Genomic DNA, 26,348 nt, shown 5'->3' with positions numbered 1-26,348 from the left:
CCATTTAAGATCCAGAGTATAGCAAATATTTTGTTGGGCAAGTATTCACCCTTGAAATCACACTTACCAGGGCAATCTAGAGGTCAATTATTATTTTAACAGGCCCCTGCTCAGCCAACTAGAGATGCCACGTTCTGCAAAACAATCACAGAATCTTGGGTGAAAGCAGAAGCTTATTATATTTATTTATATATTAATTAATATTGATCTGATAGTTGTATTTACTTTTACCATTTGAAAATGGTGTGCCTTGTATAATTTCTTAGGGAATAGACAAAATAAGAGAGTAAGAATATCACTGGACCTTGGTCTGCATCTACTACAAATTTTTAATTTGAAATCATCAATCCTGAACACACTTTCTCTTTTAAAAAAAACTTTTATTGTAGATATGCAGGAACTATACAAAAAAGAAGATTCTAAAAAAGCTCCAAGGAGTCATCAACCAGGGTCAGCCAGGATTGCCTTTCTATGCATCTTGTTCCTCTCTGCACATCTCAAAGGCTCTGTGATTTTGTCTTTTGAGATAAAGATTCACTTGAAACTTTTCTTCTGGGTTTTATTTTATTTTATTAATTTATTTTTGTGGTACTGGGGTTCCTGGAAGCCCTTCTACCTCCGGGCTACACTCCCAGACCTATTTTTATATTTTTATTTGGATACAGGGTCTCTTAAGCCAGTGCGGCTGGCTTTGAACCTGCGCAATACTCCTGTTTCCGCCTCCCAAGTGCGAGGATTACAAGCGTGTGCCACCACACCTGGCTTCTTCTGGGTTTTATAATCCAATATGCACAAAAATATTTTTTGTGGCAATGGTATTTTATTTATTTGGAGAAATGTAATTTTATCCTGTTTCAGTGGAAGGGAGAACAACAGATTTTATTTTCATTCCTAATCACTAAGGGAGTGTCAACTCTCTCTTGATTTCAAATCCCAGTTAAAGAATGAGGGACTTCCGCTCCAGGTCCCTGCACTTCAGACAAAACTGGAGAGGATGTGTCCACTGGCAGCACACAGGATGCATTTGGACCAGTCTACACTGAGCTACTGTGTTCTCAGGTCACAAGATGCAACTGTATCCAGCGAGTCCTAATTTACACCCCCATTAAATATTTTTCTTGATTTTCATTAAAATAAGAAAATCAGTTTTCTCTATTCAGTGGGAAATCAATTTAACTTAAATAAAATTCTTCCTGTAATTCACCCATCCTTACTCAAAGGATTAGTGAGCCTCTGTCAGAGCACAGATACTTGTCTGCTCATTAACATTCATGACCAAGAACCCTTCTGGTAGGGCTGGTTTCAGAGTCTGATAGAGCAATACTTAAAAGGAATTGGCTTGTCTGTGAAACAGCTGCTCAGCAAAGCCACCATGCAAGGGAATTGGTGATAATAAGATGATAATATTTCAACTACACTGGGAGCATAATGTATTTTAAGTTACTTTGAGGTGTGTGGTAGGGGTCTAAGAATTAGAAAAAGATTGGTAGTACATCACAGAAGCCATGAAGCAGTTGATTAGCTGTGTGTATCCTTAGGTTTGAAAGATATGCCAAAGTCAAAAGGAGGGGATAAAAGGAAGGAAGGGAAGAAAGGAAATAAAAAAAAGGGAAAGGAAGGAAGGAAGGGAGGAAGAGGACACATTTTGTGCACTGCATTCAAAGGGTCCTTTTAGTGTGGATCATCTCTCCCAGAATTGTACAGACACAAGGCATTTGTAATTTATAAACCTGCACCAAAGGTCTGTTAATGCCAAGTTCCTGGTTAGATGATTTTATTTTTGGAAGGTCTGCCCTTTGGGAAAATTGGCAGATTACTTTCCAATGCCAGTGAGACCATATCTTTAATTTCTAAAATTCAGTTTTGCATATTCTGGTTTCAAAAAGATTGTCCTTCACACGGAATGCCTGCGCTACATGGATGGCCTAGCACACGTATAGTAGACTCTCACGTTATTACTTCCTACCACGATTAATGTTATAACTCTTATGGATTACAGTTATTGTGCTGTTCTTTAGGATGTGGAAGGGGACTGACTGCATAAAAATGTAAATAGTACATCTATTCATTGTTGCAATGATAGCATTAAAGTATAGTATATGTGTGTGGAGTTAGGCACATTTGCATTAGTGTATTAGATTATGGGAGAGAGAAAGAGTGGTATAGCAGTTGTGCCTACCTGTTGATTTGCTGGGAAACTCATTTAAAAAATAAGAACAAAAACAACAAAAATGCCAACATGGTTAGTAAGATACTGTTTTATAATAGTAAAAGAAATCCAGTGAGAAGTACAGTAGATTATAATTAAAAATATTCACTCTTTAACACATCTACACCTGCCTACAGTAGTAAAATTTTCTACCTCACTGATTTGGGGAATGGTCATGAGATTTGCTTTGGTCTATGGAAACTGGGAAGACAGAATAATCTGTTTTATAGGCTTTGAGGGACTTCTTGCCTACTCTTGCCTGTCATACAATACTCAAAATCAACCAAGAGAACACAACTAAACTATAGAGATGCTCCCCAAAGATAAAAAAAAAAACATCTAGTGTAGACCAGACAAAATCTGTCATTGGCAATCAAGTCAAACTGAGTACAGCATAGACTAGCCAAACTGAAGGTATACTAAAGGAGAATGGATACTTCTGGTTTATGCTCTAAAACTGTGTGCTATTTGTTACAAAGCAATATCATGCTGAGACAAGGAATAAGAAGATTCTGTGAAATATACAAATGAAGTCAAGCATGGTAGTGCATGACTATAATCCTAGTACTTGGGAGGCTGAGACAGGAGTATCACAGGTTCTACACCAGCCTCAGCAGTTTAGCAAGACTCCAAGGAACCTAGTAAGACTGTTTCAAAATGAAAAAGTAAGAAAAGGGCTGGTGGTATAGCTCAGAGGTAGAGCACCTGGGCTCAATCCCCACTACTACTACTACTACTACTACTACTACTACTACTACTACTACACACACACACACACACACACACACACACACACACGAAATATACAAATAAGAAATATATGCTAAATGTTAACAAATGAACACTGTTGGAGAAAAATCAGTAGTAACCATATTAACAAGGTGTCCTAAGGGTTCTGCAGGCATGCGCACAAAACTTCTGGAGCTCTTTGTTTACTTATGTCATTCCTTTAATAATCACATTTTTAAGCTCTTCCTTAAGGGTGACGGACCCCTCGATTTTCCAAGATGTCTTCTCAGATTCCTCTAAACAGAATTCCTTACTCCTTCATCTCTATTTCCAGTAGACTTCTACTTTATGATAGTCAAACCATTCTTAATATTAGCCTCATGTGTATATCTCCCCCCAAAAGTAAACTCCTTGCCAGGCAATGACTATATTTTAGTCATTTTTAAATCTACTACACACTTAGCTAAAGACCTTCTTCATATTGAGTTCTGAAAAGAAGTTTTAAAATCGAAATCACACACATGCACACATATACACATACACAAAACATCATTCATGTGACAGGAAATCTGGAAGATTCTGCCACCATATGGAAAACTACTTATTTTTTTTCTTTCTCATATAAGTGTATTCTCTGAGAAAATGAGGTTATATTTTAAAGAAGTCATTACATTATTGTCATCTTTCCAGTATATAGATGAGAAATGATATTTAAAAAGAAAACACAAGCAGATTTGCAGCATAAAAATATTATGCTTCTGTATATAAATTATTTCCATATTCAGGGCAATGGGTATTCTGAGGCTTTTACAATAGAATACGTTCTTCACAAGAATGGAAATTACAGTTCATTTTTTTATTTTGTTTTTAAAAATGCTCTTGCTGCCAAAATCTCTGGACAAATGTATATCATTAAAATACATAAATAAACACCAGGAAGAAAAGAAAAATAATAAGATGATGAAGAACATACTAAACAAACAAAAAAAAAAAACAACAAAAAACCTCATATTGAGCTCCAAACATGAATAAATTTCAGCTCAAATAATTCCAAAAGAAAAGAAAATAGCAAAAATAAAATATCCACTCAAGCAAATTTTCCAGTTTCTAAATAATCCATATTCCACAGCCATTCCTAGTGAATTGGGTGCTAGTACCTAAGTCAAGATAGAAATCACTAGGTTTTGAAGTATAGAGAATACAAAATATGCCTTCACTGATTCAACTTTTTTACAGTCCTCTGTAGTTTAAGAACAACTTCCCATTGAATAGTTTTTTTCTGCCTTTTCCCCAAACGTGGCTAGATTCTTTAACCCCCAATATTATCATTGTCTTATTAAAGAAATATCAATAATTTTTCACCGTGTCTACTCAAAACCAATAAAAGCTTTGTTAGAATTTCAAGCAAATATTGATTTCCTATACATTACTATTTTTAAAACTGACATCAAATGTCAGATTCCAATCTTGGTTTCCTCATTGTTGGTGGAAACTTGGCAAGTTAGTCTCCCTTTGGAAACTCCAGGCTCCCTGGGAACTGGACTATATTTAGGTGAGTGATTTTGTAATTTTCTTTTTTTTTTTTTTAGTATTTAAAACATCCCCTTTACTTTTCTCTGAGAGTCATTTCCATTTCCTTCCCATAATAACTGGGACAGGATAGGCAGGGAAGATGGACAGATAACTGGTTAACCATAAAATGTCAGCACATCTGGGAACTGGAGAGGTCTGGGCAGACCATAGGGTAGAGGTGGCTGAAATCAGGGATCCAAGCATGCTCAGCTTGGGGACAGAATCTTGACTGTGCCACTTAATATCTGTGACTTTGCATTGCCATGTATCCCTGATGGAGTTAGTATCTTAAGGAATAAGGACTGGGGGCAGGTGTCACCTCTTACTACCATAGACTATCAGAACAATTGTTCTTTCTTTCCTAAAAGCCTTACAAACAAGATACTTTAGAAGCATGGACGCAGTGGAGACCTATCCACAAACACCAGTTGGATGGGTCAGAGGGTTGCTAAGCACAAAATTCTAGTTCAATGAGCTGGTACCCAGAGATGATCTTCCTCTGGTCTGCATTTTTATGTGATGCTTTGTTTTTCTTTTTGTTTTTTTAAACTTCCGGCTACTTGAGATATTTGGTAGAGATAAGAAAGTGAAGAGAAATGCTGTGATCATTCTGCCGGGTGCACCAGACTGGGTTCTGCCGGGTGCACCAGGCTGGGTTCTCATCCACAATTTTAACCCCTGAAAAAAAGCTGGGTATAGCTACAAAACCTTCTAAAACATCCCTGGATACTTTGGAGAACTTTGTAGTGGCTCCAGCCTGAAGGGGGAGTGGATGGCAGGAGGATGTAATGAGAAAAGTAGAGATCTAGCCCTGTAAATGAGACACAAAGAAAAAAAATCCTTGGAATACAATGAGAGGTGTCAAGAATAAAGGCCTCAGCTCAGCCAGGCATGGGGGCCCCACTCCTGTTAATTCCAGTACTTCGGAGTCTGAGGCAGAAGGATGACAGGTTTTAGGCCAGCCTCAGCACCTTAGTGAGACCTTCAGCCACTTAGCAAAATCCAGTTTCAAAATAAAAAGGGTTGGGAGTATAACTCCTCCAAGGTAGGATGCACCTGGGTTCAATCCCTAGTTACACACACACAAAAAAAAATATATGAATAAGCCTCTATTTTGTACACATTTGTGATAGCATTGCAATTTTAATGTTTATGAAAAAAGCATTGCCCAACTGTAGGAAAATTCTCTGCCTAGAATAAAATTTCTGCAAGTACCACTATACACGTTTTCCATTGTTTAACTTTCAGTTGAATCAGTTATGGCTTATGGGGCTATAGAGTAAAGCCTGGCAATTTAGAAAAATTAGAGAAGAATTTATAGGAATTCAAGTTTAGCTTTCTGCCGTCCAATAAGTATTTGTGATCGCAGATAGTGTTATCTTCTAAATATTGCCCACGATATTTATTAAACACTGGGACATACTATGACCCTAACTAGTGTGTGGCTTTATGTTAAGAATGTTATAATTTTAAAACAGTCCTGACTAGCCAGGAGTGGTGGTGCACACTTGTAATCCCAGCATTCGGGAGGCGGAGACCAGAGGCTCGCAGTTTGTGGACAGCCTCAGCTACTTAGCCAGGCTTCGCACAACTCAGTGAGACCCTGTTTCAAAAAATAAAAATACGAAATTAATAATAATAATAATAATAGGACTGGGGGTGTAGCTCAGAGGTAGAATGCTCCTGGGTTCCATCCCCAGTACTTCAAAAACACCAAAAACAAAAACAACAGTCCTGACTGCCAAAAAAAAAAAAAAAAAATTAAATGGAGTCATGACATTTCTAATATACTAAGGAAGACTACAACCAGAGACTAATTAACACAGGGACAAAATTGAGGCTTTCTGTGCTGTGGATTGGCTCACTAGCATTAATATGATTGAGATCATGGCTGTACTTAATGAAAGTAGGAGGAAAAAGGGTTGCAGTCCAATTTTAATTAAGTAGCAGGTTTTTATATAGCTCACAGCCAAACACAATGTGCAAAGGGGAAAAAATGTCCGAATCTTGAACTGAATGAACACTTTGCATCGGAGATTTCAGTAACAACACAAACTGACTCACCAAATTGGGCAATACTAAAAATAAAGTCACAGTGCCATTGGTTAGATTCTAGAAAGGAAAACTCAGATTGTAACATCATAGAACTAATTCTTCATAGTTCCTCTGTTTTTACACAAAGTACTTACTCATCAGTTTAAATGCCATGGGGAAAGTGTTTTGTTTTTGTTTTTAGTCAATGGAGAGGTGAGAATGTGCAAGTCTCTATCAGCAGTACTATGAACAAAAAGGGCAGGCATAGATATGATGGAAACTAATTTATATCATTATGTTATCATTATTATTACTATTGAGAATCAGTTGTTCAAGAGATGACTCATCAGGAACATATTCAGATTTTTTTCTTTCTAAATCTTGTTAAAATCAGCCTAAAAACAATCTTAACTTATCTCCCTAGGCAGCCTACGGCAACTGCTATGAAAGAGTGCTGCCAAGGACTTAATCACCTCCTATGTCTGCCCTCATCTGAGCAAAATCAATGTCCTGTCAACCTGATTGACATCTTACCCTTAAATACATTAGGACAATTTAAAACACTCCTATAAAAAGACAGAGACTTTCTTTAATAAGATAAATGAGATCTGGAATTAAGTGCTCTAGACCCAACGATATTAAAAGTTATTGATATGATAATGCTAGACATACCTGGCTCAGTCTTGTTGAATAGCTTTGTCTAAAAAAAAAAAAAAAAAAAAAATACTCCCCACAAAGCTACTTAATAAACTTCCCATAAAACTACAATAAAAAAACTCCTCATAAAGCTACTTAACATCAAATGTTTTTCTTAAGAGGAATATAGATAATCTACTGTGACTATTTTACTTTCCAAGTTTATTTCAGCGTCATTTAGAGGACAGTTTTGTGAAAAACACTAGAATTATTTTCCAAAGACAAAAAATCTTTTCCAAAGATAAAAAATCAGTGGTAGCAGATCACTATCATCTGCTTCTCTAAAAATCAACAAGGCATCTCCATTTGCCTCAGTTTGAAAGGATATATCGTGGTCTCCCTCACACAAAGTCCCTGCCTGTCACCAGATTTGCAATCTGTCAATCAAGGGTAACCCCAAAGAACCTCCCCAGTTGCACTGAAGGGAGAAACATTCACAGCATCACTACTAAAGACGGAATGACTTTCAATGTTACATCGTCATGAGGACAGAAAACACTAGTGGACCGGCTTTTACAACATGGAGGGTTAATTTGATGTAAATCAGTGTTGCAAGATGAGTTTAAATCAGCACAGAAGTGGGAAATTTTATCTAATACCCAGAAGAGAAAAAAGAAAAACTTTGGCAAGCTTTCCCTCACTGTGTCTGTTGTGCATTGACTGAATGGGGTAAAGAAAATGAATAGCAGCTCTGTTGCTCCAGGGGAATGTGATACGTCCACTGGGGGGTAAGGCAGGCTCCCCACAGTCTGCAAGTATGGTTAACACAGGATCATGGTAAGGTACATGCACTTCTCAGAGCAGTAAAAACTACAGGTGAATCAAAAATTATTAACTTGCTGCTGTCATTATTAACACAGTTTTAAAAAATAGGATTGCATTTGAATACTTCTGTAAGGATCTGATATAAATAAATTCAATGCTGAAATTCTAGTCATAATTACTTTTGCTCTTTGGGCTTTCTAATATAGAAATGTTTATTTAACAAATACAATGTAGAAATAAAGGCAATTGCTTATAATGGGGAAATCAAGGAAGGTCTAGTCCTTATACAGAAAGCTCCAAAACCACAATCCAAAATGTGTTAAATTATCACCAAGACAAACTCTAAAGTAAAGGGGTCTGTCATGGGATGTTAAGAAAGTCTGTTCTCTTGAAAGTGATGTTATATTTCAAATAATCTCATAGGCAAAAGACAAAAGCAAAACAGTTCCTTGTTAACTCAGATTTTCCAAGATATTACTATAAAAATAACATACCACCAAAAAGCACATGCTTTTCCCAAAAGTAGACAATATGATACATGTTCGCGGGAATGAAGAAACTCCCTCTTAAGATATAATTTTTTTTTCAACCGCAGCACAGTTCTCATACATATAGCATACCTGTAACCTAGTAAAATGAAAACCATTCCACCTACCATCAAACTTCTTGTGCCTGGACACGAAGGTGGTGCGCACAAAGTGGCTCGTCTCTTCGACCAGGTTTTCAAACTCCAGTTTGCTCTGTTGGCTTAACTTGTCTTCCATTTCCGTGGTGCAACAGGTATATTCCTGAGGGCAGATTCTTAAGTGTTCCCCTACAATGAGAAGTATGGAACCATCAGCATGGGACCATAAGGACACTGGGTAGATTTTGCAGACTTGGCTTTTCTAACATTTTACTCAAATCCCAGGATATTTGTCCCATCCTCTCCTCCTAGCCCCCCACCCCCACCCCCAGCCACCTGTGTGGACTTTACCTGGCCCTTAGCACACCTGCCTACTTAACATTCTAAACACCCAAAAGACTCAAGTTGATCCTGATATATAGTTTCCATTCCTCATCATATAAGTGAAGGAGCATTCAAACTCTGGAAACACCCAAGGTGTTTCTCATTCTTTTATTTGAAATGTACCAAGTAACAGCAGATGACAAGCCATGTCATAGAGTTTTAAGTGTGCTTGTCTTAGGGAATCTCAGCAAAGAATAAGACATTTAGTCCCAGCACCCAGTGGGCGAGAGACATTAGTAATCCCTCTTCATGTTCTCTTCCTGCCAGTTTAGTAGTGGGAACACATCTGAATTATTCCAAGTGAGAGAGAGAGGGGGTATTTTAATGACAGTGTTCATTGGCCACACATTCATTAGTTGACACCTCTTGTCAGACAGAAAATGTTCTCCTGGAAGGAGGAAGCCACTGATGGGTTTAATTAATGCTTAAGTCATATGAACAATGTAGAATAAAAAAGAATCAAAGTTTTGTACTTAATGCAGCCGATTTATCTCTCCATGTACCAGGCCACTTCTTTTGACAACATCGCTTTCTTTAGCACGATTTGTAAGGAGCAACCAATCCTATGCTTCATGAAATTAAAATGGTCTGTTATTGCATAAAATGTGAATTTCCGATGGATGCAGCTCAGTGTGTACCAAAAGTGTTTATCAGAACCTCTGGAGGGAAGGAGGAAAATCCTCTCAATGTCTTGCTAAATAAAATCAACAATAGCTCCTGAGATTAAAGCTACTCGAGGCACTGGAAACCAAATGAGCAAAGTACTGGATGTTATGATTAAAATTCATTCTTAGAAGTACACATAAAAGTATGTATTATATCTTTTGTGAAGTATAGGGTGTTTCACAGTTCTTTAATGTAGTTGGATGCTAAACTCCAATTTAAAACACCATTATATATATACCATATATATATATATATACCATCAAATAACATATATATATGTATGTATGTATATGTATAATTTTTTTTAAAGGGAACAGAAATACATCATGCATTGGAGTGTTAAACATCAACTCAACTTAATAGTTTCCCCATATGGAGAATTAGAATTTGAGAGAAAGTTTCAAATACATTCACATATAACCTCTTATTTCTTAAGCTATATGATAGACACATTGTGTTTTTATATTATTTTTTATTTTTGGTGTATGATTAAATATTTTGTAGTAAAAACTAGTAAACATGTCCGTGAGAAAGTAGTTGTCACTATAGTTTTGCTAGAATGAAGGATAGTAGATAGATATGAAGAAAGAAAAACAATCTGCCCTTGACATTTAGTCTGATACCATTCTCCCATTACACTTAAAAATCTCACAGAACACCAACCTCAGACAGGATTAACTCTGAGGCCACAATAAAATGAGAGGAGGCAAGGCCACTGCATAATTTTGTCTAAGCACAGAAAACAAGGTCACTATGCCACCCAAAAAGTACCAAATACCTCCTCCTAGTCAAAAAGGCAAACTGATATTTTTTTAATCATTTGTAGATTTATCCTTGTACTAATTTTGGTGAGATTTATTGAAATTCCTCATTATGGAAATATCTCTACATTATGATTGCACCCAGTCTAAGGTGAACTTCTAGTTCTTTGGACTGTCCCCCTCTATCACTCAATCCAAACCAAGATCATAGATTTTATTGAAATATCCAATTGTTCTCTATGTTGTAGTGTGTGTCTGTGTGTGTGTGTGTGTGTGTGAGAGAGAGAGAGAGAGAGAGAGAGAGAGAGAGAGAGAGAGAAGGAAGGAGGGAGGGAGGGAGGGAGGGAGGGAGGAAGAGAGAGAGAGAGAGAGAGAGAGAGAGAGAGTAAGAGAGAGAGAGAGAGAGAGAGAGAGAGAGAGAGAGAGAGAGAGAGAGAGAGAGAGAGATATTGGGGCTTGAACCCTTAAACCCAGGGGAATTCTACCTCAAGCTACATCTCCAGCCCTATTTTATTTGGATACAGAGTCTCATTAAGTTGCTGAGGGCCTCCCCATACTGCTGAAGCTAGCTTCAAACATAGGGCCCCCTATCTCAACCTCCTAAGTACTGGAATTACAGACATGAGCCATCGGGTCTGGCCTATGTTATATTCTTGAGCCTGCCATGAGTGACATCGAAATTTGTTCAAGCACAGGCATGATCCTGATCACCTTTGACTTAAAGGTTTTGACAGCATCAGAATGAGGGTGGTAGAACAATGTGAATTGTGAAATTATTTCCCAAGTGGTTCTGAGACCCACATTCAATTGAAAAACATAGTTCCAGGGACATAGACAATGAGAAGGAATAAGCATGACTTTATCAAAAGTAAATGGTCAGCCAGATGTGATGCTTCAAACTGATAATTCCAGTACTTTGGAGGGTGAGACAGGAGGAACACAGGTACAAAGCTAGCCTCAACAACTCAGCTACTTAGTAAGACCCCATTTCAAAATAAAAATAAAAAGCATTGAGGTATAGCTTGGAGAGAGAAGGTTCTTGGATTAGATCTCTAGCACTAAAGAGAAAAAAGAGGAAAAAGCAAGCAAGCAAGCAAGCAAGCAAGCAAGCAAGCAAGCAAGCAAGAGGAAAGGAAAGGAAAAGAAAAAAAAGAAAATGGTCGAGAAATCACTAATTTTCTCTTACCAACTATTAAGGCTAATGGGTTAAAAAAAAAGAAAGAAGACAAGGAAAAAAAATCCCACAAATCTCTCAGTGTTCTAATAAATTTTGTCATTTGTGATTTTTCTTCATTAGAAAAAGAGTGTTATGATGAATTGATCAAGCCCTCTTTTCTTATATCTATCAGTACTTTAGAAATAGGACAGACTTCTACTCAGCAATAAAGAAGAACATACTTATGCCATTGGCAAGAAGATGGAAGGACCTGGAGCACATTATGTTAAATGAGATTAGCTAATCATAGAAATTGAAGAGGTATGTGTTTTCTCTAAAACATGCAGGAGAGGAATACAAGAGGAAATCCAGATTATATGAGAAACCTCAGTGGTACCAGAGAGGAGATCTAAGTTTAGGGGAGAAGAAAGAATGAGGTTCATTAATAGAAATACTACCCTGGACTATGTGTTTACCTGTAAATATACCAATGTCAATCTCAGTACTCTATATTTGGAGGGAGAAAGATGGGGAGGTGGAAGGAGGGCACCAAGTGCTGTTTGCGTGTATGCCATTGTCAAAGTGATTCACATTATGATATGAGACTATAATGCACCAAAAAAGCACATTGATATATCAAACAAAGTCAAACAGTAATACAGGCTGGCAAGGATGTGGAGAAATAGAAACTCTTCTACACTGTAGGTGGCACTGCAAATTAGTATAGCTGCTATGGAGATCTATTCAGAGATTCCTCAGAAAACAGAATGGATCATCTACCATATGATCCAGTTATACCACTCATGGATATCTTTTTCCAAAGGGACTGAAATTAGGTTGTTATAATTATACTTGTATATCCACTTTTATAGCAGCACAATTCACAATTGCCAAGTTATGGAACCAACCAAGGTGTCCATCAACAGATAAATAGATCACAAAATAATGGGATATACACACAATGGAATTCTACTCAGTAATAAGATGAAAAAAATAAATGGACCTGGAGAACATGATGTCACTTGAGATTAGTCAGTCATGGAAAGTGAAAGGTCACTTATTTTCTCTCATATGAGAAAACTAGAGAGTAACCATGCTATAAGAAGGACTTCAGATATTGGAGGAGAAACTCCAGTGGACTGAGGGAAGTGGTTCTGGGGAGGGAAGGGGGAGAAGGAGAATTAATAAATGAAACACATTCACTGATTATGTACATATGTGAGAATACCAATTTCAATATCCTGTGTGAGGAAGGGAAGGCATGGGAAGGGAGCCAGAGAAAAACTCGCTAACTGCTCTGTGCATGTATATCCATGTATATCACTATCACAATTAACTCCATTATGATGTAAAAATATAATGTAACAATAAAAGTATATACAAATAGAAATTAATAGGACATGGAGTAGAGTTGTGATTCTGAGAGCTGATAAGTGCAGTACATAAACTTTCTTCAAAAGAAACTTTAATCAGTGGGGTACCCCATACTGATTTTGTGAATATCACCAAGATAGTAGGTGATTTATCAGTTCCTTTAACTCTGCTTTGACTAATGTTTTTCAGGGGCTCTCAGTTATATCCTTCATTTCTCTTTTAGGGGTAAAGAGGAAGCTATCCTTCCTTCTTGGCCTGGCTACTTGAACAATACTTTTCATTTTCAATGACATTCAAGAAGCTCAGAAAGCAAAAACTGCTTCAAACTCTGTTATCCATGACCTAGGGCACATGGCCACCATGACAGTTAGTGTCCTCAACTTAAATTATTTCCCTATTCATCTACTTTCTCTCTATATACTTGTATGTTCTAGGGAGAGACAGTGGTGATGATGTATGCTATGAATGTAATTAACATTCCTAAATTGCATACGTACTATAAAATGGGGAAAGGAGTCAATTTTATGTTTTGGATATTTTACTATGATTTAAAAAAGTAAAACCAATAGAAAGTGGGTTGAGTTGGCCAAGAAGGTTTAATAGACTCTTACCACACAGCATGAAGGGAGCCTAGAGACTGCACAAGCCTTACAACCCAATTCCTTGACCTAGGGCACCAGTACTGAGTCCCCACAAGAACTCTGCTCACCGACATCGCCAGATCTCTGAAGAATCCTGATATGGGAAAGTCTCTGTTTCAGTTACAAAGTGAAAATTACTTGTAAGAAAGAGGGCATAGAACCATCTACAAACACAAAGGATCTGGGTGTATGGTTGACTTGGACCTCCTGGCAGGTGAACATCTGAATGTGTAACTGAAGTTAGTGTGAGCTTTGCTCCCGTTTTAACATATTACTGCACAGGAAGGGGTTAAGGGTTAGAATGAAGTATTCAACCACAGGTTTTCTCCCATAAATCTGAAGGACACTGATATTCCCAAGCAACCTGATGATTCTGAATGTTCAAAAGGTTAGGAAAATTCATGCTGCTTGAATTTCATTTCTTCATCTAGAACAGGAATCTGCAAACCATGGCCTCTGGGCCAAATCTAGTTCATTCCCTGCTTTTGTGGGACCTATGAACAATGGCTGGGAAAAACATAAAAAATAATATTTATGCTATGGGAAAGCCTAATGAAATGCAAATTCAAGTGTCCATGAGTAAGGATTCAAACTCCATCACATCTGTATATTTCTGTACTTTCTATGAATGTATCCAAATTAGAACAGCATAAACACAGAAATGACAGAGACTTCATGGTCTGTAGCTCCTGCAGTACTTACTTTCTACAATCACACTTGAAGCTACTTCACCATTTGAAGAAACTAGATCTGCCTGCTCCTGTTCTAATTGATATATATGGCAAGAGAGCGAAATGTTTCTCAGCTTGAATACTTCCTGATACAGACAAGTATTTGATACCATAATGAAATTAAAACCTATGAAAGAAGAGAAAGTGTTGTCTTTCATGGTTTCTCAATCACTTCCCTTGCTCAAATTGCCCTGGGTTCTCTATATCAATACATAATTAGATATAACATTTAGCTCAACTGGAAAGGAGATAGACACATCAAGGACCACTAGTAATAAAGAAGATAGGGCTAACAGATGGGAAAGGATAGAGTATGTAGTATTTGGACTACTAACTTCCCCCTTCATCAAACATCCATTACAATTCTTTCATGTGTAAACCATTTTGATAGGTTCAAACTCAATAAGACCAGATACAGGGTTGTGTAATTAGAATTATACAAATCCATGCTTGTTAGGGTACTTGAAGTTAACTCCAGTCAATACCTTGAGTCCTTGCCCTTTTAAAGGGCGCTCGCGCTCTCTCTCTCTCTCTCTCTCTCTCTCTCTCTCTCTCTCTCTCTCTCTCTCTCTCTCTTTTAGCTCTAAAATAAATGAATAAAGTTGTAGATGTGAAATAAGGGAGTTCCTCCAGGAATCACAGAATGAGCTTAGGGACATACAATCAGACTTTAAATTGTCCTCTGTTTTCCAAGAAAGAGGAGATGGGGCTTTTCCTCCCTCTGCTTGTCCCCTTCAATTATGGGTCATGCGTTACAATGTCAGGTTCCAAATGTCAGCCCAGATGTTCATTTTCATTCCAAGATGCTGCAGCAACAGCAGAAATGTGATCCCAGCAGCTCTCACGGCCTCCAGAGATGGCCTGGCACCTCAAAGCCACCAGGAATAGATTTGGTGAGTGGCATGGCAGTTAAGAGCAGCAGACAGGAGGACTTCATTAACCACACAAGCCAGCCTCTACAGTTGCAGCCCCACAACCTCTCTGCCCTGAAAGGGGACACTGGAATCTCAGAACAAACATTCCACACAAACAAACAACAGACAGCAAAGTGCCCAGAATGAATGACATTTTACTCACTGCAGCCAACCAAATGCTTGGCTTTTATAGAGCTTTGGCTATAGAGGAGAATTATTACCCTTCTTCTCAGGAGGCAGGAAGGAAATAACAAAAGTAAACAGTGAGAAGGGGATGGCAAGATCTAACCAACAGAGATGAAAATTCAATATGCGCTTTAGATTCGAACCTCTTCAGACCCTGTCACCTCTGTCCAAAATTTCTCACCCTCCATCTACTGAAATCCTCAGAGTCAATTTGCATATCTGGTGACAAGCTGTGTAGTCTCTCTGCATTGGCTACATCTCCTCACATGAGTATTCAGTTTCTTTCTGCGGTACCTAGAAAGTTGACTGGACCAAATCACCTAAGGAAGCAGGGATAGGTAAGTGAAATAATCTAGAGTAAGCTAGCTTCTCTTAGGATTTATCAGAGCTGAGATAATTTGAGTTAGGCTTATTAGATGCAGACTGACTTGAGTCTTACAGAGTTTTTACATAAGCTATTCAGGGCAGGGGGAGCTGGATATAAGAAAGCAGAGGTGTGTGTGTGTGTGTGTGTGTGTGTGTGTGTGTGTGTGTGTGTGTTCTTTTAACGGCGGGTTCCAGTTAGTTACCTTAAGTTCAAATTACCCCAACTTCCAAATAGGCACCCTTTCAACATTTTTCAGTGTGCAGAATTATTACAAAAGATTCTTTCATCTCTGTAAGGGCAACTCTTGTTTAGTGCGGTTGTTCAGTGCCATAATGAGAAATGTTCAAACTTTCACCCAAGTTGGAGAAAATTCAATTAATGTTCTACTTCAGAGGATCTTATCATTCATACAACCCCTGTTACTATTTTCCTTTGATATTGTCAATTTTCTGATAAAAACTTGAAATGCTATTTCTTATATTTCTAAAATTTTCACTCTGTATTTTACAAAAGAAAATGTTATTTTTTAATGGAACTCAAAGTTAGTTGTTTAAATCAGTTCCCACCATCCCACTGGAAGAATTTCTAGCATGCAACTTTGATGATACAGAAGAACTTCCGTTGACTTTTTTATTTTTTGAGATATGGGGATTGAACCAAGTGACATTCTCCCTCTGAATTATGACCCCTTCCCTATTCTTTATTTTTAAATAGGATCCCACTAAGTTGCAGAGGGCCTTACTATGTAGCTGAGGTTGACCATGAACCTGTGATTCCCTTATCTCAGGCTCCCAAGTACTGGATTTACAAGCATGGACCCCCATGTCTAACTTCCAAAGACCTTTTGCTAATGTTTCTGTTTATACAACTTGGTATATGCCACTGACTCCTTGGGTGAAAAATGTACCCATAAGAAGGTGTGGCCAGAAGCAACAACAGAGGAAGCAAATGAGGTGTGAGTGGGCAGCCCTGCAAGGTCAGGAGGGAGTAAGAAAAGCAACACTTTCTTTTGATTACATCTAACTTTGGCTCTGGTATGTTATAAATGTACTCAACTTATACACCATTTGATTGCTTTTAAGTAGGTTTTCTCTTTTTTGTTAACATAAATAGCTCATTAATTTATATAATTGAAACTTTTAGACATTTAAAAGCAAGGCCTTAACAGGAATTTGCTTGTCTAGTAACTACAGACACACCAATGGTTGCAGTCAACATTCTCACTGATATAATCCCAAACGGTTTGCCACACAACTTAGAGGAAGGTAGGCTTATTTGATCATAGGTTTTAGGGATTTTAGTTTTCCTTCTATGTCATACCAGATTGCAATGCTCAGGACATGGTAGCAGGAAGAAGAGAGGAGAGAGCAAATCTCTGTTGTCACATCATGGAAGTCAGAATCAGGAGAGCAAGCAAGGGGATTCCAAACATAAACACAGGCCCCAAGACCACACCCAGTAATTCACCTCCTCTAGCCACAACCCTCCTGTCTAGGTTATCACCAGTAAATCCACTGCAATCTTTATGATTAATTTTTATCAGCCTGATTATATGAACATTAATACATAGTACTTCAGGGGATATTTTATAACTAACCATAACATCAACACACACACACACACACACACACACACACACACACACACACCATATCATTTCCCAGCATTAAAAGATAATGAAGAAAAAGGTCTCAGAAGAAAATATTAATTACTGCAATGTTTCCTACTCTCTCCAGGAGACAGTCCAGCACTACTGTGATTGTACCTCACAGGTTCAATAACAAATTGTAACAGCAATACGATTCCATGATCCAAAATATATCACAAACTATTCTTATAACCACCCTAACCAAAGGCCAGATTCCCCGGGACACAGCAACTAACATAGGGGGGCACGATGGGATATTTTAAATTTTCAAGGGAGATTTTACATCTGTAGCAAACTGCAAAAAAAGGGTACACTGGAATAGTTCAGTCTTAACATCAGATTTACTAGCCTCCCCTGCCCTGATTTGCAAGGATCCATTTCACAAGTTGTATGGGAAAAGAATTGTGAGCAAGATTTTCTAATGAGGGTAGTGGTGCCCAATTTGATTTTAGGGTTTGAAAAGTTTACCTGTGGCCTTTTAGTCAATAATTGTGACTAAGAATAAAATCAGCAGTGGAATATCAGTACACACCTATCAGAACGACTAATATAATGACAACACGCCCCTAGAAAGAGTTAAATAAACACAATTTTTATAATGCATATGTATTACGTTTGATTATCAAGTTCTTTAGGATAGAAATACTTGATATTTGGACTTAACAGTGGGTGAAATGTAAGTATCTTCTTTTGACCTAGGGTACGAGGGGAAAACTATTGACACACTCTAATTATTCTGGGTTAATGTAGCTAAACTATTGCAACCATGAATTCTATCAAATGTTAATCTAGGATTTGCTGTGAAGGTACTTTGTAGGTGTGGCCAATATCTACAGTCAGTTGATTTTAAGGAAGAGAGATTATCATAAATAATGTGGGTAGGCATCGACCAATCAGATGAAAGGCTCTAGGAGCAAAACATGAGGTATTATTTCAAAAAAATTACTTCTTAAGTTGAAGCATTGACTCTTGCCTAAGATTTCAGCCTGCCCTGCTGCCCTGTAGATCTCAGAATTGCTAATCTCCATCTCACATCGCAAGAGACAATTCCTAAAAGAACCTCCTTTTTCTCTTATTTGTCCTTCATATCTATATACATTAGTTGTTTATATATGTGTGTATATAAATGTAGATATGTGTGTTCATATAGAGTTGGCTCTGCTTCTATGAAGCACTCTTACTGAGGCAGACAGGGTTTTATGAACAGAGTGCCTGGACCCGCTATGTATGGTCTTTTGGTATGTATACTGTTTTAGCTGGATATAGAATGGCTCCTTGAAAAGCTCATAAATTAGTGGTTGGAGTTGATGTAATTGAGTCGTGAGGATATAATCCCAGAAGTGGATAAATCCAATGTCATGAATTTATCTGGGTGGTGGCCCAGGCCAGCAGGGTATGATTGGTGAAGATGGGTCCCTGTGGATGTGGCCTTGGAGGCTATATTATTTTTCTCAGCTCCCTGATCTCTCTCTTGACTCTGGCCTCCATGATACGAGAAAAAAATCTGTGTGTTCTCTCTCTATCACTTCCCACCACCATGCTCTGAGATCTGTGTTTCCTGGCCTCATATGGACTGACTCTCAAAACTGTGACCTCATAAATTGTCCTTCTAAGTTACAGGGTCAATCATTTTATATTACAGCTGTTTAAATGGTGACACACACATGTACAACTCTTCTCATCCCAATCATTCTCGGTTTAGGACTGTTGCTGATTATTTTTATTTTTCTTACAGTGCCTATCAACAGCTGTATCTGAGATTTTATAAAGGAAGAAAGGCATATGTTAGCAAATGTTTAACAACCATTTCTCTAGGATTTTTTTTTTGGGGGGGGGTGGGAAGTTGATTTTAAAGGGATCTGTGTTCCAATATAATTTCTAAATTATACCAATTTTCATAGTTTAAATATTCCCAATGTGGCTGATTTCTACCAATCAGAATCATGTTAGCAGATGTAGAGCTGGGAAGAAATGTACCATGGCATCCGTGATAGAGCATTTTCTCCATTCAGATACAACAAGCCTCAAGAGTGTAACTAATAATAAAATAATTAGAAATTGATAAGTTTTGTCTGTTTCTTAACTTGTTTTTAACACAATGTACTTAATGGTAAATGTATACAAATTAATTTTTAATAATGGCTGTGCTTAGTAACAGATTCACAAAATTCCTGATAATGTAACAATTAGTTCTCAGAAGCTAATACTGTATGCACCAGCTCTATCATACCACCACATGAAGTTAAACATAACAGATATTATTCACTGGTTCTTATTTGGTGCACAGTAGTTATATATCCAAGATGGTAGAGGCATACATGCACACATCAACCAATTAGCCCTTACCCAATTTTTCTCTTAGTTAAGAATAAAATCTAACAGAAAAGCCCCTAGACCATTGAAATCTGCCATTTCCATAATCCACATAGATTATCTATAGGTCAAATACCTATTTGCCCTAAAAGGCAAATAGTCATGTCTGACTACCAGAGGTAAAGAAAGAATTCCCTGGAGACAGAGAAAAAGGGGAGGAGGAGTAGAATAGGGTACTTATTTTAGGGATAATGGAGAATGGGGCCTATAGCTAGACAGTGTGCTGGCAGTTACCACCAATGGCTGCCGGGTCTCCTTGTGGCAAGGTGACCTCAGGTGGCTGAGCCAGGTTTTAGAAGTTTCAGCCTACAAAGCTGAAGAGCAGAAGAAAGCTGTTATTCTATGCTAGTGTTACGAATGACTCCACATTCACTATTCTATAGCCACTTGCTCCTTCCCAAGGCCCTTATACCCCAAACCAGTAATTATGAGCCCTGCCTCATTCACTGTCACGGAGATCACTACTTTGGCATAGATCTTGGCAGAAATTTTGTTATATTGAATGAAATTTATCTACTTCTCACTTTCTTCATTCGATTATCACTAAATAACACAACAATAATGTTGGAGAACTATGTTCCTTATTAAGACATAAGAAGAGACCTTGTCCTTAAAGAATACAACATGGAAAGATGCATCTATGAGTGAATGGCTACCCTATAGATGAACACAAGGTCTATAAGACCACAAGCTTCTGGATATCAATCCACTTCTCATACTCTGATGCCCCCCCCATAAAGAATGGTAATTACAGGAGCTTTATGATTGCAACTTTGCCTACTTGATGATTTCTAGTCAAGTGGAACTAATATTTTGGGTTTCATATACTTTTATTGGTACATTACAACTATATATTGTGAAGAGCCCCACCCATTGCCTGCTAGCTCGAAGACCTAAAAATAGCGCCGAGCGGAAGCTCTGTGAGGCCCATTAAGCAGTAAACAACTTTCAGGAAGTCCGGTAACCGGAGCATGGGGCGCACGGGAACACAACATACCACTGTTTGTAACAAATAAGCTAATTTTGCATGGAGCAAGTGATCTGAGTGCTGATTGGCTGCTTGGGATATATAAGCGGGGAGCGGGGAGCGGAAAGAAGAGGAGTATGTAAGAGCCTGGGATAATAAAGAGTCCGAAGAAGATCGTCTCCGGTGTCGTCTCCGGTGTCGTGCTTGAAAGCGGCAATATATCATTACCAGGTCAAAGTGATACAAACATACAGAAACACTTCCCGTGCTTCCCTCTGGAACCTACACTGCTACCCATCCCTCCTCATTTATCTTTATGTTTCAGCATCCAAATGGCAGTAACACCTGTTTCTTTCACTTCTCCCTGCCTCAAGGGCTTTATTTTTATATTTATTTATTTTGGTATTAGAGATTAATCTCATAGGCTAGGCATGGTACAGGTGAACTACACCCAACTCTTTATATTTTTTAAACAATCTTTCTAAATTGCTAAGGATCTTGTTAAGATGCTAAGTTTGTTCTTGAACCTGCAATCCTCCTGTCTCAATCTCCCAAATACTCGGATTATAGGTGTGTGCCACCCACCGCACCCAGCTTCAAGAGTCTTTATTACTGCATGATCTGAAATTCTTTAGCAGGTGGCCACTGGAATTCATGTTTAAAAATAGAATAGAGTGTTTACAGCTCATCGCATAAATAAGAATACTTCTTATGATTGTTTTGCCATAGTTGTATAATTATGCACATTTTAGGTGAAAAGTTTGAAAGCTAAAATCTGATAATGCATGCAAGCAGAAAAAGAAAGGGCAAAGAGTATACTTGTGGAGCCATAATTAGCTGATGCTCACTTAGGTTTAGCTGACTTTACACATTGTTTTTTCTTCAGTAATAGGAAGATATCCTCCCTAGACGTTTTCTTAGAGATGTACACATCTTTCCCTTACTTCCTAAAATATATATTTATACAAGTTTATACTCCACTTGTGTCCCATAAACGTTATTTTGGCACCCAAATGAGGGTAATTTCTAACCTCAAACATGGAAATTGAAGTAGCTTTCATAAGTATGTCGCAAATTTCAGATTTGCTTTCAATTCTTTTACCAAATATATCTTTGGAAGTGCTAAAAGTTTTATGTTCAAAAGTTCAAAGATGTTATTAATCCTACAGCCTGAATGGTATCATTTATGAATGGTCTTTCCCTTTTTTTCTGGGTGTGGTCTTTACAGGTAGGGTTGGTTAGATCAAGTTAAGCTGCTTCAACACTGCTTGGCAAACCTGGACCAACAGTGGTTCACTTGTGCCCAGTGACCTTTTGCAACTCAGTTGACCAGAGATGCTGACTTAATCCTTCGCTTTCTGTGACCCACGTTGTATCCATCATACTAACTGCCTCCTACAAATTCCCCCACAGATGACGATCAATTTCCAGTTCATTGCAGTTGTAATCCTACACTCATCTTTGCTTACTCAAAGTTAGCCATTTTTCCAATTGAATTTGGTGAACCTGTGGTGATATACAATAAACCAATTTATGAAGTGCTTGTTTTTGACCCTGCTAACAGCAGATCAGCATTCTTACTAAATTATATGACAGCTCACCTGAGAACTTAGAATTTACTGCTCAAAGCTCAATAGCTGTAAACTAGTTCAGGCCAATTCAGTCCAGGGGCCAAGTCTAGGTGAGAGTGATTAAGAACCTAATCAAATTGAACTGCCTGTAAGCCTCTATGAAAAATTATTTGTCTTCTCCATAAAATACTGCCATTTTAGCAGGCGTCAGGAGAGGCATGACTGGAACACTGATCGTATCACACAGAGCAAAGCAATAAAAGGGGAAGAGGCTAGAAATGTCACAAGATCGATGATACAGTCCAGAAGTGTATATTTCACTAATTGTCTGCCTCGATGGCAATGCAACTCCATAATATCCAACCTTTTACAACTCCTACAGCCATTCATTTATAATAATTACTTCAATTTCCATTATTCATTGAAGATGGATGCCCACAGGTAAATAGCACAGGTCTCCATTTCACCGATGAGTAATGGGAAGCCGACATAAAAAAGGAGAAAGTCCTTTTACCTTGGCATTACTTCTGTAATTAATAAAAGGGCAAGATCTCTTTCTCAAATTTGTGTACAGAGCCCTAAATTTCTTAATCACACCACTTCAAAGGCTATAATGAATTCTAGCATTCCTTCTAACCTGGGGCTTTGAAATGTCAGTGTTCCTGGGACAGCAGTGGAGTCAAGCATTGTCATCCAAGTATTTGTGTGATTAAAGCTCAGTCAGGGCTTCCAACTAAGAGGGATAAGGAACCTCAGGAGAAATGGGACACGATCCTCTTCAACATGAAAGCGCACACCCATCTACTTAAAAGGAAATGAAGGGCCACGTTGGATTTTAAAGATCATTCCGCATAGAGGAGAAAACTAAAAAATATCTTTAAGTTGAACATAATGTTCTTAAACATGGAGACTTTTGCTGATAATATTGTATTCCATATTGAAAATACTTAAAGAATAGATTTGTACTGCTTTTAGCACACATGCACAAATAGTAACTAAGTGGATATGTATGTATGTATGTATGTATAAGACAGAGGACATTGATGAAACCTGAGGACTGAAAAGTTTCAATAGAGTTAAAGGTGATTCTACGAAAGGTCAAATTCTCCAAAACTCTGGGTGTGACTTCTGTCCTCTCCGGAGCTCGCCCTCTAAGGCCCACCAGTGAGAGCGGGGCCTGATCTTCATCACAGTTTCTATAATGTTTCACAGGTCGCCTTGTCCTGCTTTATCCTCCCTTGTGTTTGCTAGTTTCCTTTGATGACTGTATCTTAGCGAGTGATGGCACATGCCCTCTGCCTAATATCCAATATTGTACTTGGTGTTTGCCATTGTCCATGAGGACGGGATACTTAACCTAGCTGGAAAAAGGGTATAAAAAAACCTGGCTTTAGAGAATAAATTGTCAGTTGCCAAAGGAGCAATTGTCTGAGTCATTATTCAGGTCATTCCCTCCCAAGTTCCAGAGAGGAATCTCCAACATATATATATTGCATATCTCCAATATATATTCAATATATTCAAAATGGTATATATTGAATATACCATTCCACATGATGTATGTATTATATAGATATAGATTTGCTTAGCTGCATTTATCATTTAGCTATATACATGCATGTGATAAATATAGAAAACTTAAAAAAAAACTCTAAATGAATTTTAAAATAAATAGTTTTTCAAAACTTAAGAGAAAGGTGTGGTGGCGCAGGCTTGAAATTTCAGTACTTGGGAGGCTGAGACAGAGGATCACGCAGATTCAAAGGAAGTCTCAGCTATTTAGTGAGGCTCTCAGCAACTCAGTGAGACCTGTTTTCAAACAAAATATAAAATAGGTCTGGGAGTATAGCCCGGATGTAGAAGGTCCCTGGGTTCCATCCCCAGTACCACACACACACACACACACACACACACACACACACACACACACATACACACAAAAAAAAAACCTTAAAAGAACTTCAGTAGTGCTTAGCAGACAGTGAGAATAATCACAATTTTCCCTTCATCTTTGTAATCTTTGTACTTCACTCAAAGGAGCCAGAAGACACGGGTATCCTCTAATGCTGCTAAAAAACCTGTGTGTCCCTGCTTTTAACCATTTTAAATTCAAATATGCAAAATAAATGATTGCATCCATATTATTTAACCTAAGAAAATATTTATCAGAATGGCTCCTTCAAAGTTAAGACATTAATGGAAAAGGGTCTTGAACCCAGACCTAGTTGTGATGCAGGGGCCACTATGGCATAACAGTCAGTCTTTGGGAGACATACTGTTTCAGAAAAGTTAACTCTAGCTTCTATCAGTGCATTCCTCTTGGCTGTTGGTAACCCCAAGACACAAGGTTTGGGGGTAAAATTTTTATATAACATATGATTGTGTCAGGGGAAGAGAAAAGAGACCTGAGGATGTGTGTAGACAAGTAATAGCACTAAAACAAGGTGAACGGTTCAGTGTAGCCCAACTTAAAATATACGTAGAAATCCTGTGATTTCCTTACTAAGTTTGCCTTTTTAGGACTCTGGCATAGTTTATTGGGTCATAATTATTGAGAAATTCCTTAAGTTAAAATAATTTCCCCTCCAAGAAACTTGCACTAATCACCTCAGTTGAGATTAAGCTGTGTGAACCATATAACTGAATTACTTTTCGTTTATTCATGCATCATAACATTCGTTGCAACATACCCTCTTCCACAGTTATTTTGTGGAGAGCTTATGTTTCCATCCATTTCTCTCCATTCACCTTATTATATCCTGTGTCACACATAACAATTGACAGCATAACAGGCTCAATTATATCCTGGACCATCATAATGCTGTTCTCTCCACTTGGAAAGTGATGTGCTTCTCTTTTGTACCTCCTCTTCTAACTGCCATCTCTCCCCATCGATCAGCTTTAATACCACTTTGTCTGAGCCTTCTCTGATCCTCTAGAATCCAGAGCCACTTTGTACTGTCCCATTAGCAGTGTACAGGGACCTGTGTTTCACAAATGGCTCCACCAGAACGGTTAGGCTGTCTTTATACATCCCTTGCGGAAACACAACCTGCCTAAAAGCTGGGAGGCTGCTTTCTTCATCAGTTGCATTCTCAGTAACTAACTCAATGCCTGCTCTACAATGACACCCAATACATTTTGATTCAGCAAAGAAGAATAAAAATAAATGAACAAAATAATGCAAGCAGTGGCTTTCCCATTAAGAATAATTTAAGAATATTAAGTTTAATTAGAAATAATTAAGAGAAACATCGTGGCATCATGGCCTATCCAGGTGGGAGAGGCGGCAGAAGTGTAAGGGCCCCAGTAACTCTACTATCCACACACACTAATCTATAATGATTTTAAAACATATTAGAGCTCAAACTACCTTTTGAGAACAATTCATTTGGACCCATTAGGATTCCTTTAGAGAAATCTATTGATAATATAACTACCTACCTTATACATAATTCCTAAACTAATATGATTTCAAATACAATCTAAAGAAAAAAAAATTTAAGTATGTCTATAATCCACACGTAGGAAGCTGGGACATGAAGGATGCAGGTTCAAGTCCAGCTTCCTTCAGCAACTTGTTGAGGGCTTCAGCTTCTTAGCAAGAGCTTGTTTCAAAACAAAGAGCTGAGGACGAAGCTCAGAGGTATAATGCCTCTGAGTTCAATCACTACTACCAAAGTAGTAGTAGTAATAGTAGTAGTAGTAGTAATAATAATAATAATAACAACAACAACAGCAACAAAAACCAAACATGCTCGTAAATCAACATTTGAGCCATGGATACACACTATGTAAAAGAAAGAGTCAGATGTACTGATACAGCTACCTTGGACACAGTTAACTGTATATACTGAGCAACAAAGCTGTGTTTTGTTGGAATCTGAAGTGTCACAAATGATAAGCTCCTAATGGTAAGAGTTTCTAAAAAAGTAGATAACTCCTGGTTAAAATCCCCACATAATGTAAATACAATTTT

General features: G+C 37.9%; 1 protein-coding gene across 2 annotated transcripts in view; it reads right to left on the bottom strand.

The window, feature by feature from the left end:
- GPC6 (glypican 6) overlaps positions 1-26,348 on the bottom strand; it is a gene marked incomplete at both ends in the record, with an annotated part of 1,162,580 nt that overhangs the window by 853,517 nt on the left and 282,715 nt on the right. For both annotated transcript variants that reach the window (XM_080689891.1, XM_080689892.1), the window contains one exon: positions 8,661-8,819. In XM_080689891.1, the coding sequence (XP_080546017.1) occupies positions 8,661-8,819 (159 nt within the window). The remainder of the gene's footprint in view (positions 1-8,660; positions 8,820-26,348) is intronic.

This window comes from Muscardinus avellanarius (assembly GCF_963383645.1).
Source record: "Muscardinus avellanarius genome assembly, chromosome: 2".
NCBI lineage: Eukaryota > Metazoa > Chordata > Mammalia > Rodentia > Gliridae > Muscardinus > Muscardinus avellanarius.
This window is presented reverse-complemented; position numbering and strand designations above follow the sequence as displayed.